Below are 16,987 nucleotides of genomic sequence, written 5' to 3' on the forward strand. Positions count from 1 at the left end.
CTCCAGGCTCTGAGCTGCCAGCACAGAGCCTGACACGGGGCTCGAACCCACAAGCCATGAGATGATGACCTGAGTCGATGTCAGACTCTTAACTGACTGAGCCACCCAGGCGCGCCCCCCCCTCCCCCACCACCCGCCCTGTCAGTTGCCTTTTAGTTTTGCTAATTCTTAACTTCACTGTGCAGAAGCTTTTTATTTTGATGAGGTCCCAATAGTTCATTTTTCCTTTTGTTTCCCTCGCCTCTGGAGACATGTTGAGTAAGAAGTTGCTGTGGCCAAGATCAGAGAGGTTTTTGCCTGCTTTCTCCTCAAGGATTTTGATGGCTTCCTGTCTTACATTTAGGTCTTTCACCCATCTTGAGTTTATTTTTGTGTATGGTATAAGAAAGTGGTCCAGGTTCATTTTTCTGCATGTTGCTGTCCAGTTTTCCCAGCACCACTTGCTGAAAACACTGTATTCCACTGAATATTCTTTCTTGCTTTGTCAAAGATTAGTTAGCCATATGTTTGTGGGTCCATTTCTGGGTTCTCTATTCCGTGCCATTGATCTGAGTGTCTGTTCTCATGCCATTACCATACTGTCTTGATGATAACAGCTTTGTAATACAGCTTGAAGTCTGGCATTGCCTCCTGCTTTGGTTTCCTTTTTCAAGATTGCTTTGGCTATTTGGGGTATTTTCTGGTTCCATACAAATTTTAGGATTGTTTGTTCTAGCTCTGTGCTAGTGTTATTTTGATAGGGATTGCATTGAATATGTAGATTGCTTTGGGTAGTATTGACATTTTAACCATATTTGTTCTTCCTATCCAGGAGCATGGGATATTTTTCCATTTTTGTGTGTGTGTGTGTGTTTTCTTCAGTTTCTTTTATAAACTTCCTATAGTTTTCAGTGTACAGATTTTTAACCTCTTTGGTTAGATTTATTCCTAGGTATTTTATGGATTTTGGTGCAATTGTAAATGGGATCAATTCCTTGATTTCTCTTTCTGTTGCTTCATTGTTGGTATATAAGAATGCAACTGATTTCTGTGCATTGATTTTATATCCTGCAACTTTGCTGAATTCATGAATCAGTTCTAGCAGTGTTTTGGTGGAATCTTTTGGGTTTTCCATATAGAGTATCATGTCATCTGCGAAGAGTGAAAGTTTGACCTCCTCCTGGCCAATTTGGATGTCTTTTATTTCTTTGTCTTGTCTGATTGCTGAAGCTAAGCCTTCCTAATACTATGTTGAATAATAGTGGTGAGAGTGGACATCCCTGTCTTGTTCCTGACCTTAAGGGGAAAGCTCTGTTTTTCCCCATTGAAGATATTAGCGTTGGGTCTTTCGTATATGGCTTTTATGATCTCGAGGTATGATCCTTGTATCCCTACTTTCTTGAGAGTTTTTTATCAAGAAAGGATACTGCATTTTGTCAAATGCTTTCTCTGCATCTGTTGAGAGGATCATATGGTTCTTGTCCTTTCTTTTATTGACATGATGGATCACATTGATTGTTTTGCAGATATTGAACCAGCCCTGCATCCCAGGTATAAATCCCACGTGGTCGTGGTGAATAATTTTTTTAATGTATTGTTGTTGGATCCAGTTGGCTAATATCTTGTTGAGGATTTTTGCATCTGTGTCCATCAGGGAAATTGGTCTATAGTTCTCCTTTTTAGTGGGGTCTTTGTCTGGTTTCAGAGTCAAGGCAATCCTGGCTTCACAGAAAGAGTTTGGAATTTTTCCTTCCATTTCTATTTTTGGAACAGCTTCAAGAGAATAGGTGTTAACTCTTCCTTAAATGTTTGGTAGAATTCTCCTGGAAAGCCATCTGGCCCTGGACTCTTGTTTTTTTGGGGAGATTTTTGATTACTAATTCGGTTTCTTTACTGGTTATGGGTCTGTTCAAATTTTCTGTTTCTTCCTGTTTCAGTTTTTGTAGATACGTTTTTAGGAATTTGTCCATTTCTTCCAGATTACCCATTTTATTAGTGTATAATTGCTCATAATATTCCTCTTATTGTTTTTATTTCTGCTGTGTTGGTTGTGATCTCTCCTCTTTCATTCTTGATTTTATTTATTTGGGTCCTTTCCTTTTATTTTTGATCAGACTGGCTAGTGGTTTATCAATTTTGTTAATTCTTTCAAAGAACCAGCTTCTGGTTTCATTGATCTGTTTTACTGTTTTTTGGGTTTTGATAGCATTAATTTCTGCTCTAATCTTTATTATTTTCTGTCTTCTGCTGTTTTGGGTTTTATTTGCTCTTCTTTGTCAAGCTCTTTAAGGTGTAAGGTTAGGTTGTGTATCTGGTAGTCTCCCATTTCTTAAGGGCAAACTTTCCTTGTACTGCATTTCAAGAGGCATTTATTATATTCTTATACGTGGTAACTGAGTAACATTGTGTGTGTGTGCATATAACTATATATAAAACTATATAAAATCTTCAAAAGCCATTTTGTTTCAAAAAACTTATTTATTAAGTGTATGGAACTACACAAATACTGGTTATAGTATTATTTGAGGAATATAAATGATTTATTTTATACATGGATTTTCTTTTTTCCAATTGCACATTTTGGAAAATGTTCCTTTTGGGGCCTTTTTTTTTTTTTTAACTTGATATGTAGAAAACCCAGACTTACAATCTTGTAAATCAATGAAATTGCTTCAGTTATAGAAAACAGTTGATGTCAGTTGATGTTCAGATCATTGTTTTCCTGTTTTCAAAGTTACTAGGAAAGAATGTAGAGAGAGTAAAAGTTAACATGCCCGTTAAATTCTTTTGAACACTGCCAGTTCTTGATAAAACTTTTGGCAGGAGCTGGCTATTGGTCAATTAAAAGTTGCCAGTATTCTTCATTATTGATTTGAAGCAAGGTCCACATATTTCAAATACTAGTAGTCGCTCTACCAAGTTAGCATTCTTTTATCAAAATTAGCTAGCTTGCTAAATTATTAACCTTTATACATAATTCAAAGCCGTTGTAATCTGGGTAAGCATAATTCAAGCATAATTTCAGCCTCTTTGGTAAAATGAAGTGCATGCACTTTGTGACTGCTGTTTCCTTGCAGACCAAGGACTTTTTTCAATTATTTCCAAGTTCACACCTTTGTTCCATGCAGTTAGAGTTGTCAGAAGTGTGACTATAAGATAAGTAATCTGTTACTGTATGTGGTTATTTTAATTGATGTGCCAGTTGATTATAAATTTAATGAAGTTCTTTAGACAAGTATTTTATGATACTGACTTGTAGTTTGTAATCTTAATCATATGAATTAAAGTACTATGGTGAGAATCTTCATCAAATGTGCTTCCACATGTTTTGCTAAAATACTTTTCCCTTTGTCATTCTTAGAAAACGAATGCCTTTTCAGACATTTCTGTAGAAAACTGATTTTTACACTAGCAAATTATTTTTTACTTTTCTACTCTATCCTTGTATAAAAAGGAAGTAAGACACTTTTCAGTCTTTTAAATATTACCCTACCCTTCCCAAAAAACTTCTTAAAGTACATAATGAAAATTATACTCATTTTATTTTACTATAATCCTTTAAAATGCTTTATAATATTGTCCCTGTCACTCTCTTGTCATCAAAAAAGTAATTTTTAATATATCCATGTCAAAAATGAAGAGTGGAAGATTAACGTTCTATTATTGCCCAGAATAGAGAATGCAAGACTCTTAAGATCATAAGACTTTGTGGATCACTAAGCCCCCCTTCCTGTTCTGCACGTAAAATTACAATCTTCCTTGGAATATTTGTATGGCCATGAAGCTTAGAGAAAATACTAACTATAATCCTTAGGTTCAATTTATTAAGGTTTATTTAGAAAGAATGGAGTAAGGTAGTACACACAAAATTAATTTTACAGAGGTGATGTTGAAAATTTGTGTGGATATTTGAGGATATGAAATAGTTCATACCTCAAGCATTTTTTTACATTATATAATGGCTATTTTGAATGATATAGAGGATTTTGTTAAAACAAAAATCTCTTAGATAAAAAAGTCTGAAATGTTTAACTTTTTTTTTTTCAATTTTTTAATGTTTATTTATTTTTGAGAGAGAGAGACAGAGCATCAGCAGGGGAGGAACAGAGAGAGAGGGAGACACAGAATCTGAAACAGGTTCCAGGCTCTGAGCTGTCAGCACAGAGCCTGACATGGGGCTCGAACTCACAGTGAGATTGTGACCTGAGCCGAAGCTGGACGCTCAACTGACTGAGCTACCCAGGCACCCCTGAAATGTTTAACTTCTAAAATTAAAACATAGTGTAATTTTTGTAAATTTAAAAATTAATAGAATGTGTATTGACACTGCAGATTTGTAACAAATTACAGGTTGAATTAGTAATGCCATAATAAAAACACTAAAGAAAATGCCTACTTTTGTAATACTGAGTTGATATGTACTTGTCTGATGCCATGTCTTTTAGCATAGGTTCAAAGTGACATTAGTTTAAACAACATGGAAGTTGATTTCTTTCTTATGTAAAAGTCTGGAGACAGGCAGTTCAGAGCTGGTAGAATATCATTTCTCAGGAAGATTGTCTAGGGATCTATGTTCCTCCTAACTTCTTATCCCACCATATCTTGGTGTTTCCTTTTTTTCCCTATAGTCCATGTGGCTCATCATCATATCTGCATTATGGCCAGCAGAAAGAGAAATAGGAAAATGGTAAAACATGGCCCCAAAATTGCACATATGACTTCTCCCAAATAGCCAGAAATTAACCACATGGCCACACATAGCTGCAAGAGAGGTTAGGAAACATAGTCTTTAATTCTGAATAATCATGTATTGGGCCAAAATTCAGGCATTCTGCTACTGTAAAGTGGATCTGTTAGAGTCTATGAATCCCCTGAAATTGTTTATAAAAGTTTAAGTATGAACGTGCACTTTTCTGGGTAAAGGGGCTTAGCTGTCATCAGCTTCTTAAAGGGATTTATGACCTAAGAAAAGTTAGGAGCACTTAGATATTTCTAAAAAAATTTAAATGATTTATTGAATATAACATTTATTTTATTAGCTCCATTCCAATTGATTACAACCTGTATCGAAAATTCTGGTCACTTCAAGATTACTTCAGGAACCCTGTGCAATGCTATGAGAAGATTTCATGGAAAACTTTTCTTAAGGTGAGTTGCCAGTTACATACTACCCAAAAGTCAATGTTTTATAGCTATGGCAGAGGCAAAACTTGACTCTTGTCCAGCATACTTTTTATTGTATAATTTTACCTCTTAGGTTTTTATGCCTATTTTATAATAAATTCAGAAGCTAAATTGTAAATTAGTATTTAAACCGCCAATTTTGTGGAGTTGTTTATAAATGAGTTAGGGATTTCAAAGTTAGCAATTACAGCCTTGGGGTTTGATTTTTTTTTTACATAGTATTATCAACACAAATTGATGAATATTTGCCAAATATGTTGTCTTTACTTTGCACAAAATTATTTCAAGTATCCTGTTAGAACAAGGGTTGCAAACTATGGCCATGGGCCAGATCCAGTCTTCTCTTTGTTTTCGTAGTTATATTGGCACACAGCCACACTCATTCATTTATGTATTACTTATGGCTGTTTGTGTGCCGTAATGGCAGACTTGAGTAGTGTGACTGAGACCACATGAGCCACATAGCCTGTGAAAATTAATAAAAGGAAACCTCATTTAGAATGGAAGAATCAGGAAACCAACAGGGGGAACTCTTACACTCAGCACTAGTTGTTAATTTCAGACCCAGCTGGAAGAGATAGACCTTTTCAGTCTATACTGTTTTACTGTCCCAGCAGCATGAAGATTTCTTCCTCTCCCAGCAACAGCCCAGCCAGTGAGAGATAGCGACAGTTTAGCCAATGAGAAACCACTATACTTTGAACTCCCAGTTTATTCCAGTGGACTTTTAGTTTATAACAGCCCCTCAGAACTCCTCCTTTATTCTGTGAAAGAGCATTCTTCTACTTTGTTCTCCCAAAATTTGTGTCTGGCTTTGTGGTAGTTTGCTAGTCCCAGATTGCAATTCTCAGCTATTCCCAAATAAACCCTTTTTCTTTCCTTTTTTTTTTTTTTTTTGCTGGTAAAATAACTGGCAGTTTTATTTTTAAGGTAAACAAGCTTAGGGGTGCCTTGCCGGTTGAGTAGAGCATGCAACTCTTGACCTCATGGGTTTAAGTTCCAGTCCCACTTTGAGTGTAAAGACTACTTAAAAACTTAACAAAAAAAAAATTTTTTTTAAGTTGGAGCACCTGGGTGACTCATTCTGTTAAGCATCAGACTCTTGATTTGGATTCAGATCATGATGTCACGGTTCATAAGTTAAAGCCCTGTGTCAGTCACTGCACTGGCAGCACAGAGCCTGCTTGTGATTCTCTCTACACCTCTCTCTCTCTGCCCCTCCCCTGCTCCCACAGGTGCTCTCTCTCTCTCTCCCTCTCAAAATAAACTTAAACAAAAATTTTTTTTAAAGGTTTACAAACTATCAGAAAAAAATGGCTAGCCTTTGTTTTATAAGAATTCTCTGGGGGCGCCTGAGTGGCTCAGTCGGTTGAGCGGCCGACTTCGGCTCAGGTCATGATCTCACAGTCCGTGAGTTCGAGCCCCGCGTCGGGCTCTGTGCTGACAGCTCAGAGCCTGGAGCCTGCTTCAGATTCTGTGTCTCCCTCTCTCTCTGACCCTCCCTCATTCATGCCCTGTCTCTCTCTGTCTCAAAAATAAACAAACATTAAAAAAAAAATTAAAAAAAAAAAAAGAATTCTCTAGATTTCTTTTTGTTGGCTACTTAAAGATCAGTTGTCCTTTTCAGTTGTAGTCAAAATCCAAGGTGAATGCGTAGCTCTTAAAAGTGGCATGGTGTGTGTTCAGATTAAGTGGTGAGTGAGAAATCATCTGGAATTGTTACTAGATAGGATTCAACATCATTGTCTTATTTGGTCACAGCATTTTAGCACAAGAAATGCTTGAATGCTTTCCACAGCTGGTTAAACAGCTAATTTCAATGGTAAATTTCTGTATAATCTCAAAGCATTACTTTCTCTATTTGCCCCTTACACAAACTATATAAGAAATGATATTTCTTCAGGAGTAGAGGGTTTATCCCAACTTTTACAATACCATGAAATCTCATAACAAGTAGTTTTACTCCCATTTTCCCGTCATGGTTTTTCTTGTTTAATATGCTTTACAATATGCATTCATGGTTAACTGTGAGTAAATTCTAGGTGTTTTGATATAGAAAAGCACTTAAAAAATTATTGGGCCACAATGTCAATTAAAACTAATTGGTATTTTTACTTTGCAGTATTCTGAAGAAGTTCTAGCTGTTTTTAAGAGTTATAAATTAGATGATACTCAGGCCTCCAGGAAAAAGATGGAAGAATTAAAAGCAGGAGGAGAACATGTGTATTTTGCAAAATTTTTAACAAGTGAAAAGGTACAAATTTTTCTTTTTCACTAAGCATAATAAGTACTCATCTTTTTTTCTATTTAGCTGATCTTGTTTTTAAGTTTAATAGAAATGTTTCTTTATTTTTGGTTAAAGCTGGTAAGTATTAGTTTGAGAATCTTGTGTCTTCCTTCCACAAGTAAGACTAATTTGATTTCAGAAGTGAAAGAAGTTCTGCATTTTCTGTTTTGTAGGCTTATTTTGCAGTTTAATTACTTTCAAGTGCATATATTTTGAACCTCAAGTTAGGATTTAATTTGCATTATTGAAGATAATATTTTGTAATTAGTTTGTCCCTTAGGTACAAATAAGGTGTTTAAACATTCTCTGTAATCTTATTTGTACAGCTTAATAAGTAAATTTTATTCAAATGCAATGCTAAGGGGGGTATAGCTCAGGGGTAGAGCATTTGACTACAAATACAGTGATAATTGTATTAGGAGTTTGGCTACAAGGAGTTTGACTACAAGTGGTAGCCAGGAGTTTGGCTACAAGTGGTAGACACCAGATATGTTTCATGGGGACCAGGGGCCAGAGCCAGATTCACTGCTTGAAGCCAGGGACTGAGGTTGAAATTTACCTTCTTTTAAAAAGAAGCTAAGACAAAATATTAATAGTATTCTGCCAAGGGCAGTGGATTCATAGGAGACTTTGGGTCTAGGGATAACAAAGACACAGATTTGTGTCAGGCTTTATGTCTGCTAGCTTTGTGACTAAATATGTGATATCTTCAATATACTAATAAAATTGTTGCTCCAAGAATTCATCTTAAGACTTTTTCCAGACTTGGTTCCAGGGACCCTCATGGAATCAAATGGAAAACTCCTAGACAAGAAAGGATGTACAGAGAAAGAAGGGAAAGTAAACAAACATTCCAAAACAAAAGTTTCTCATGCAAATCTCTGATAAATTACAATTAAATTACAATATGATTCACAAAATTTATAAAGAAATTCAATACTAGGAAATACCACCAACCAAATCGACTGTTGGGATACACGTGTATTTATTCCAGATACACAGCCTGATCGTGACTTTAAAAATACATGTTTTGGATAATCAAAGAGATAATTGATTATATAGCATCCATTGAGACTAAATAAAAAATTGTGAAACTGAAACAGGCAGAAATGAAACAGAATGGTTCAATATGACAACTAAGTGAGAGACTTAGAAATGAAAAATGTGATCATCAAAACCAAAGCAGAACACACAGAATTAAACTATAGATTGAACATAGATGAAAAGAGAACTAATGAATGTTAGGTAATGTTAAGTTTACCCAGAAGACACAGAGACAGGGTTTTTTAGCTTGTTAATGTGAAAGAGCAGTTGAGAGCAATGTGTGGTTGACTGAGAAATTTCAGTAACTATTAAAGAACAAAATAGAGGGAAAAGTATATTGAAAAGAATTAAAGGTAATACCAAGTTCGAAGATTAAATGTGTGCTACAAATAATACTTCAGTACATCATGCTATAACTGCAGAGACAGAGACAACCTTAAAAGCCACTAAAGGGGAAAAAAAAAAAGATAAATATACTAGAAAGGAACAGCTGTTTGTTAGCCAATTTCTAACAGTTAACAGATACCAGAAGATAGTGGTGAAATGCTATAGTTCTAAAGAAGAAAACCTATCAATCTAGAATTTTATATCCAGCTAAATGCACTCAAGACTATGGACAAAATAGACATTCTCATTGAAAGACCAGGAAAACATACTTCTCTAAGACCTTCTTTTTGAAAAACTTCTAAAGGGTATTCTCTAGGAAGAAGGAAAAGTTGATATTAAAGTTCTTCTGAAAAGCCAAGAGTACTAAGAAAAATTGGAAGAAATTGGAAACAATTGCCCTGTCAGATATTAAGACCTGTAATGCTCTAGTAATTGAAACAGTAAAGCAATTATTAGTACAGGTAAAAAAAACTAGAAAAATAGAAAGCACAAACTGAAGTTTGAGATACAAAAGTTACATTACAGATTAGTGAGGAAAAGATGGATTATTCCTTTTTTTTAATGTTTTTTGTTTTTTTTTTTTTTTTTCCTGAGAGAGAGGGCTGGGGGGAGGGACAGAGAGGGAGACAGAATCCCAAGCAGGCTCCATGCTGCTAGCACAGAGCCCCACATGGAGCTCGAACTCACAAACTGTGAGATCATGGCCTGACCTGAAACCAAGAATTGGATGCTTAACCAACTGAGCCACCCAGGCACCCCAAGATGGATTATTCCTAATAAATGTTGCTTGGACAGCTCACTCATATGGAAAAAAATACAATTCAATTCATACCTTATTACATGCACAAAGCTGAATTCCAGCTTAATTAAAAGTCTAAAGGAGAGGGGCACCTGGGTGACTCAGTTAAGCGTCCGACTTCGGCTCAGGTCATGATCTCACGATTCGTGAGTTCAGGCTCCATGTCAGACTCTGTCAGACAGTTCAGAGCCCGGAGCCTGCTTCAGATTCTGTGTCTTCCTCTCTTTGCCACTCCCCCACCCCTCCCCTCCCTCTCTCTCTTCCTCCCTCCCTCCCTCCCTCTCTCTGTCTCTCTCTCAAAAATAAACATTAAAAAAATTCTTAAGTCTAAATGAGAAAAGCAGAACTGAAACATTTAAATATATATATAAAATGTGTACATTCGGAGCAGGGAAAGATTTCTCAAGTCACAGCACCAGTCATGAGGGAAAATACCAATATAGTTAATATGAAAACATAAAAGTTTGAATAGTAAAAGATACCATAGAGGGGCGCCTGGGTGGCTCAGTCGGTTGAGTGTCCGACTTCAGCTCAGTTCATGATCTCGCGGTCTGTGAGTTCGAGCCTCGCGTTGGGCTCTGTGCTGATGGCTCAGAGCCTGGGGCCTGCTTCGGATTCTGTGTCTCCCTTTCTCTCTGCCCCTCCCCTGTTCATGCTCTTTCTCTCTCTGTCAAAAATAAATAAATATTAAAAAAAATTTTTTTTAAAAAGATACCATAGAAAAAACCATACCAAAGTGAAAAAACAGCCACAAACTGGAAGATACTCATCACTGTATAACTGAAGAAGATTAATATTCTGAACATTCTATCAATAAAAAGACAAGCCAGTGGAAAACTGGAAAGATGGTATGTGCAGGTAGATTGCAGATACAGAAACCTAAATCACTTATAAGCTTATAAAAGATGCTAACCATCTCTAATAGCCAAAGGAATTAAAATGATGAGGCAGTCGTTTCACACCAAATTGACAAAAGCAGAAAAGCCTAACAACAAATGGTATTTGCAAAGGTGTGGGAAAGGACGCTTTCATACACGCTGGTTGAAGTATAAATTGATTCAACCACTTTGCAGAGCAGTTTTATAACTAGCAAAATTAAAACTTCTGTTCCTAGATGTGGCCCCTAGAGAATCACACACATGCACAAGGAAATAATTAAGAAGACTCATTGTTTGTAAATTATGTGTTTGTAGGTGGAAGTTTGGAAACAATCTAAATGTTCATAAGCAGGAGGCTGGTAACTTACGGTAAATTTATGCAGTAGAGTTCCACAAAGAACTGAAAGTGGGTTAACTGGAGCAGAGATTGGCAAATCTAGCTTGCCACCTGTTTTTATAAATCAGTTTTATTGCCTCACACCCATGCTATAACATCCACCTGTTGTCTATGGCTGCTTTTGTACTGCCACAGCAGAAAGTCGTAGTTGTGATGAAGACTGTATCATCCACAAAGCCTAAAATAATTTACTAATTGGCCCTTAACTGAAATTTGCCAACCCCCGAATTATGTTACATGTATTAAGTTGTATAAATTTCAGTTATAATGTCGTGTGAAAATAGTTTATTGCAGAATAATACGTATAGAGTTTGAAAACATGCAAAATACCTCAATATGTTATTTATAGATGACTACTTATGTAGCAATAATGTGAAATCTGTATTAGAATCATAAACACCAAATACATGGTAGTGCTTACCATAGAAGAGGAAGAGAGAGGGGAGCAGAAGAGGGAGGTTACAGAGGAGGGCTTAACAGTTTCGATAATATCTATTTCTTTAACAAATGTGGAACAGGTAAAAATGTTAGGATTTGACATGTCACTGGATAGAGGGACATGAATGTTATATTACTTAACTGTACCTTTTTGACATTTAAAATTTTTCATAATTTAAAAATTAGATAATTTGATATCAGCTAATGTGCTAATGATGACAAATTAAGATTTTAATGAGAATGCTCTTAATTTTTTTTCTAGCACAGATTTTTAAAGTACTTTGTATAAATGATAGAAATGGGATATTTCATACTTGAGTTTAATTTTACCAGGAATATTATTTACATGTACAGTTTATTGACAGAAAGGCACATAAAGATAAATAAGAATAGCATGATCCTTTTTAGGTTTAGAATAATAATCAGGAAGGCTGAAAGGCCTGAGCTGAGATGTGCAGTAAAAGCTAAGGATGATAAAAAGACCCTTTGTTCAAGAAACAAAACAAAGAAATATTTGACCCATTGCATGATGTAAATGGTGTAATTTTCTAAATAACCAAAGAAAAGTAGAACTAGAAAATATACATTAAGGAAGAAATAATGCACTTGAGCGTGTCAGTTTTAGTCTCAGTTCTGTCACTAGCTGTGTGATCTTTCAGAGCTTATAGTTTCCATAAGCATAGTGTGAAGCCGTTAGCTTGACTGATCATACTGGTCCCTTCCCACCTCCGATTCAATGTCTTGTTGACTCCTGTTTTCAGTCCACTATTTCCATCAAAAACTATATTCTAGCATAAAAAATAAATGTGGGAGGGGTGCCTGGATGGCTTAGTAGGTTAAGTGTCCGACTTCGGTTCAGGTCATGACCTCACAGTTTCGTGAGTTCAAGCCCTGTGTCAGGCTCTGTGCTGACAGCTCAGTGCCTGGAGCCTGCTTCACATTCTTGTCTCCCTCTCTGTCTCTGCCGCTCCCCTGCTCACGCTGTCTTTGTCTCTCTCTAAAATAAAATAAAATAAAATAAAATAAAATAAAGTAAAGTAAAGTAAAGTAAAGTAAAGTAAAATAAATAAAATAAAATAAAATAAAATAAAATAAAATAAAATAAAATAAATAAAAATAAAATAAATTTAAAAAAGAAACGTGGGAGACCAAAAGCCCAAGATAGATGAAGAGTTTGTACACAACGCTAGCCATTTCAGTTCATCTCTCCAAGCCAGGAGGCTTGTTTGTATTCCCGACTGGCTGAACTACTTAAGGTCTTCAAACAGACGAGTCTTTTACTGGACTTAGAGTCTTGGTACCTCCTGTTTTCTTTCTTGTCACATACTCTCCAACTCAAGATTTGCTCCTATAGTTTATAGTTGTGCTTTTTCCAGGCAGTCTTCCTCAAGTTGCTTAGGCAAATAGATGGAGGGTAGAACCTCTCACTGGAGAAAAGCGGGTTTCATGGGCAAAATAAGTGTGTTTTACTTTGGACATGAAATCTGATCAAGTGTCAGTTGAACATTCAAGTAGGTATGTAGTAGCTTTGTAAGTATACAGATTTGGAGTTTAGCAACAGGGTCTAGGATGAGAGTATAGATTTGGTATATGGCATAGTTACCAGCTGTATGTAGTAATTAAAGGAAAATACAGACTGGAGAGAGAAGAAAACATTATGCAGCATCATGCAGAATCCTGAAGAAAATCAACAGTTAAGGGGCGGGGGAGTCCAGGAGAGGAAGAAGCTTGAAGAGTAGCCAGTGAAATTAGAGAAAAACTAGAGAAGTGTGACCTTGTGGAAGCCAAGCATATCAAGTAGGATGAGGACTCTGAAAAAAATGTTCATTGTGGGTGGGTGGGGGGACACAGTTCATCGGATTTAACAACAAGTAAGTCATTGGTGATCTTGGCAAAAACAGTAAATTGGTAAACAGAAGGCCACAGATTGTGCAGGTTGAGGGGTGAATTGGAAACAGTTCTTTCAAGAAGTTTGGCTGTTAGGGAGTATGAGGGGAGGCTGAGGATCTCTTTGAGAGAAGTTACTTAATGCTAATAGAAAGGAGCTTGGAAAGAAGAAAGGGTTGAAGAAAGCGGGGTTAACTGATGGGACTCAGTTAACTTAGGGAGATTGGAACTTCCAAATGGAAGGATTACCTTTAGCAATGAAGATGTCCAGACAGAAGAAAAAAGGTGAAAACAAGGATGTGGGTGAAGCTTCCAATTTATTGAAATATTTTCATTGAAGGTGGAGGTAGTTGATGTACTGAGAGTGGAAGGGTAGTTAAGTAATGCTTGTAATATGTTGAAAGGGTTTGCAGTAATTGCTGTGGAGAAGAGGAAAGAATTACAGCCTTGGAGAACAAAGAAAGATCACTGATTAGAGACCAGAATTTTAAGTTAGAGGCAGTAGCATAGGGGGATACCATCTGCAGAGCTATGTGGTTTGTATTTTCTTTCAAGTAGCTCCATCTGCAACCTCCATGGGAAGCCTTCGTGTTGATAGAGGGAAGGTGGGTAACTTGGTTCGATCTGGTGTTGCTGTTTTGCCCAGTAGATGTGACAGAAGTATGGCACAAAGGTGTTGAGGAAGTTGGCAAGAAAATGGTTGAAGAGAGAAACCAGAAAGTCAGGACCAGGACTCAGCCAGCTATAGCCGCAGGCTAAATCTGACCCACTGCTTGTTTTGTTTTATATTTTAATATGTTTACATAAGTACCTACATAATATAATATGCTCTTGGCTCACATAGCCTAAAATATTTACCATCTAAAGAAGGTTTACTGACCCCTTATCTTAATCAAAATAGGATTACTATAAAAACAGAATGGGACTAACAGGCAGAAAATAGATGATTCAAAGGACTTAAGGTCTCAGTCAGGTCCTGGGACAACTGAGTGAGAGACTGGAAGAATCAGAGGCTATGGTGAGAGGATTGTGAATTGAGGGTTTCAGAGCTGGGGTAGCTGTGAGTAATAACCGGCTCCAGCTTTTGTCCATAGCAGTGGGGCCACAGCAGAGCTATGCCTGTCCGTGGAGCTGAGGTCAAGGAACTTGAGAGCCTGGGTAGGGATGGTGAGGTCATCTAGGAGAGGAAAGGAAGTCAAGAGACTGTGCCATTCAATTTGGGTTGAGATATTTAATATGATAAATAATAGAATAAAAGGTTCAATACCTAAAGGTGAGGATTGGAAGGCAAGTCATGTTTAGAAAGGAGGAAATGGCTAGTGAATGTTAGGTAGATGGAAGCATAGCCAAAGGAACCTGGGACCTTCAACTGGATTCCATTCCTCAGGCTTTTAGGTGTCTTCTTGGTTGGTTATCTATTTAAAATAAGGCAGCTCCCAGGGCGCCTGGGGGACTCAGTCCGTTCAGTGTCTGACTTCGGCTCAGGTCATGATCTCACGGTTCATGGGTTTGAGCCCCGCATCAGGCTCTGGGCTGACAGCTAGGAGTCTAGAGCCTGCTTCGGATTCTGTGTGTCTCTCTCTCTCTGCCCCTCCCCAGCTTGTGTTCTGTCTCTCTCTCAAAAATAAATAAACATTAAAATTTTTTTTAAATAAATTAATTAATGTAATTAAATAAGGCAGCTCCCCATTGTTGCTTTAGCTCTAGAAGGCTGAAGCAGCACAAGTTTGTGGATACAGGTTTCCATATTCCTTGGATATGAGGGTGATCTGGCTGCAACATCTGTCACCCCATTGATTGCCAGGATTGATTCGGCTGATGTAGCTGGCGAGGCGGGTGTCCCCTTCCTCCCTCACCGCTCCATGTGTGTCCCTCCCGAAGCTGTGCGCTCAGTCGAAGAGGACGACCTTACCCAATAGAGGAGGACCGTTCTTCGGTCAAGGGTATACAAGTAGCTGCACTTCTCTGCTAAAATCTCCAAACAAGCTCTCAGCATTCCTTCAATACTCTAGGGACATAATCAGAATGACTGCCTTCATCATTGGAGGTCATTCTTATAGACCAACCTCAGGACAGGGTTGTTGAAGAACATCCTTGTGAGTGACCTTCATGTCCTTTCTAATGCAGATTGTGTGATAATACAAGTATGATACAGTTTTCTCTAAAATATAATAGTCCACTTAATTCCCAGATGATTCTTCACTCTTACTTCCTTATTACTGAGCACCAGCTCTGTCATAGGCATTTTGTAGGGCTACGGAAATGAGCACCATCCCTTGTTATTATCTGTATATGGATCACTCTTTAGCCATTATTTCTTTATATGTGAGAAAGTGGTAGTCTTATTTTTACCTTTTTATATTTCTGGTTTGCTGTATCTTGACTTCAGAACCACAGATGTAACAGTGCTATCTACCGAAATAAATATCTCATGGCATAAAATAGTTTAAAAATCTGAAGCCTTTGCTCCTCTGTCCTAGGGCTTGTGCAGTAATGCCTCATATTCAGTGAGCCCTCAGTAAATATTTTTTTAATTAAAATCTTTCATTTCTGTAGTAGAATAACCTGTACCTTTAGGCAAAACTTGAATTTAATGTGTTTTGTGTTGTGTGTTTTGTTTTTCAACTAGTTGATGGATTTACAACTGAGTGACAGTAACTTTCGCCGACACATCCTGTTGCAATACCTCATTTTATTCCAGTATCTCAAGGGGCAAGTCAAATTCAAAAGGTAAGTTAATGTGAGTAGTAAATGATTTCCAAATAGTCCTTTCTAAAAGAGGACTTACTGATGTATTTTTCCTATGTGTCAGACTCATTTATAAGGGTCACATCCCTGAAACCTTCCTTTTGCGGCAACACTAGATAATCAGACGCTTTTGTTAGAGATACAAGATGTTAGGATATTTGTTTTAGAGAAAGGTATTGACTGGATCTACTATCAGTGTAAGTCTCTCCTGATGAGCGCCAGGGCTTCCTAGGGGTCCCCCAGTTGTGTGGGTGCAGGTCTCTCTGTTCCAGACATCACTATTCCCCTTTCACCTCACTCAGACCTTCTCCAAGCCTGGTTTGCAGAGTAAATCCATAATACTTCTCTCACAAGATGTGGAGCTGTCTTAAGCCATTAGAACTCAAAAGAATAAAGTAAATCTTTGAAGCACAGAGGAGTTCCAGTTTCTTTGGAGTTTCAGAAAACCTGACCAGTTCCTCTACTTCCTGAGTACCTCCACCTGCAGCACAGACCACTTCCTCTTGTCCTATCCATAACTCAAGTAGAGTTCATCATTACTCAGTGGCACTTCTAAGCTGCAAAGCAGTGTTGTATTTATTAGTTGTGTGAAGACTGTGTCTTCACTACCTGCTGGCTTTGAATCCCGCTTTCATCAATCACTATGTGCAGTTCAGCCCTTTCAGGCTTTTGATTTTAATATAACAAATAGCAAGTACTCAAAAACGTTATTTTTTTTATCCTGCTATTGTTGAGTTTTAATATAGTTTGGTGGAAAGATCAAGGACTTTGGAGCCAGACCTAGGTTTGAATTCAAGCTTTGTTGTCTTGGGCAAATCACTGAGCCTTTATGGCCTCTGTTGAATACACACACATCCTCATTCTAGAATTAAATGAATAATGTGTGTAAAGTGCTCAGATCCTGGCACAGTAGTCTTACCACTATTTACTGGCTGGCAGTAAAGCACCTAGTGCATAGT

General features: G+C 37.3%; 1 protein-coding gene across 1 annotated transcript in view; it reads left to right on the top strand.

Moving 5' to 3' along the window:
* Positions 1 to 16,987, top strand: part of THOC1 (THO complex 1) — a 54,044-nt gene that overhangs the window by 24,757 nt on the left and 12,300 nt on the right. The window contains exons 10-12 of the mRNA XM_045457147.1: positions 5,019 to 5,127; positions 7,286 to 7,417; positions 15,910 to 16,010. Coding sequence (XP_045313103.1) covers positions 5,019 to 5,127; positions 7,286 to 7,417; positions 15,910 to 16,010 — 342 coding nt within the window. The remainder of the gene's footprint in view (positions 1 to 5,018; positions 5,128 to 7,285; positions 7,418 to 15,909; positions 16,011 to 16,987) is intronic.

Source organism: Leopardus geoffroyi, chromosome D3, assembly GCF_018350155.1.
Source record: "Leopardus geoffroyi isolate Oge1 chromosome D3, O.geoffroyi_Oge1_pat1.0, whole genome shotgun sequence".
NCBI classification, from domain to species: Eukaryota; Metazoa; Chordata; class Mammalia; order Carnivora; family Felidae; genus Leopardus; species Leopardus geoffroyi.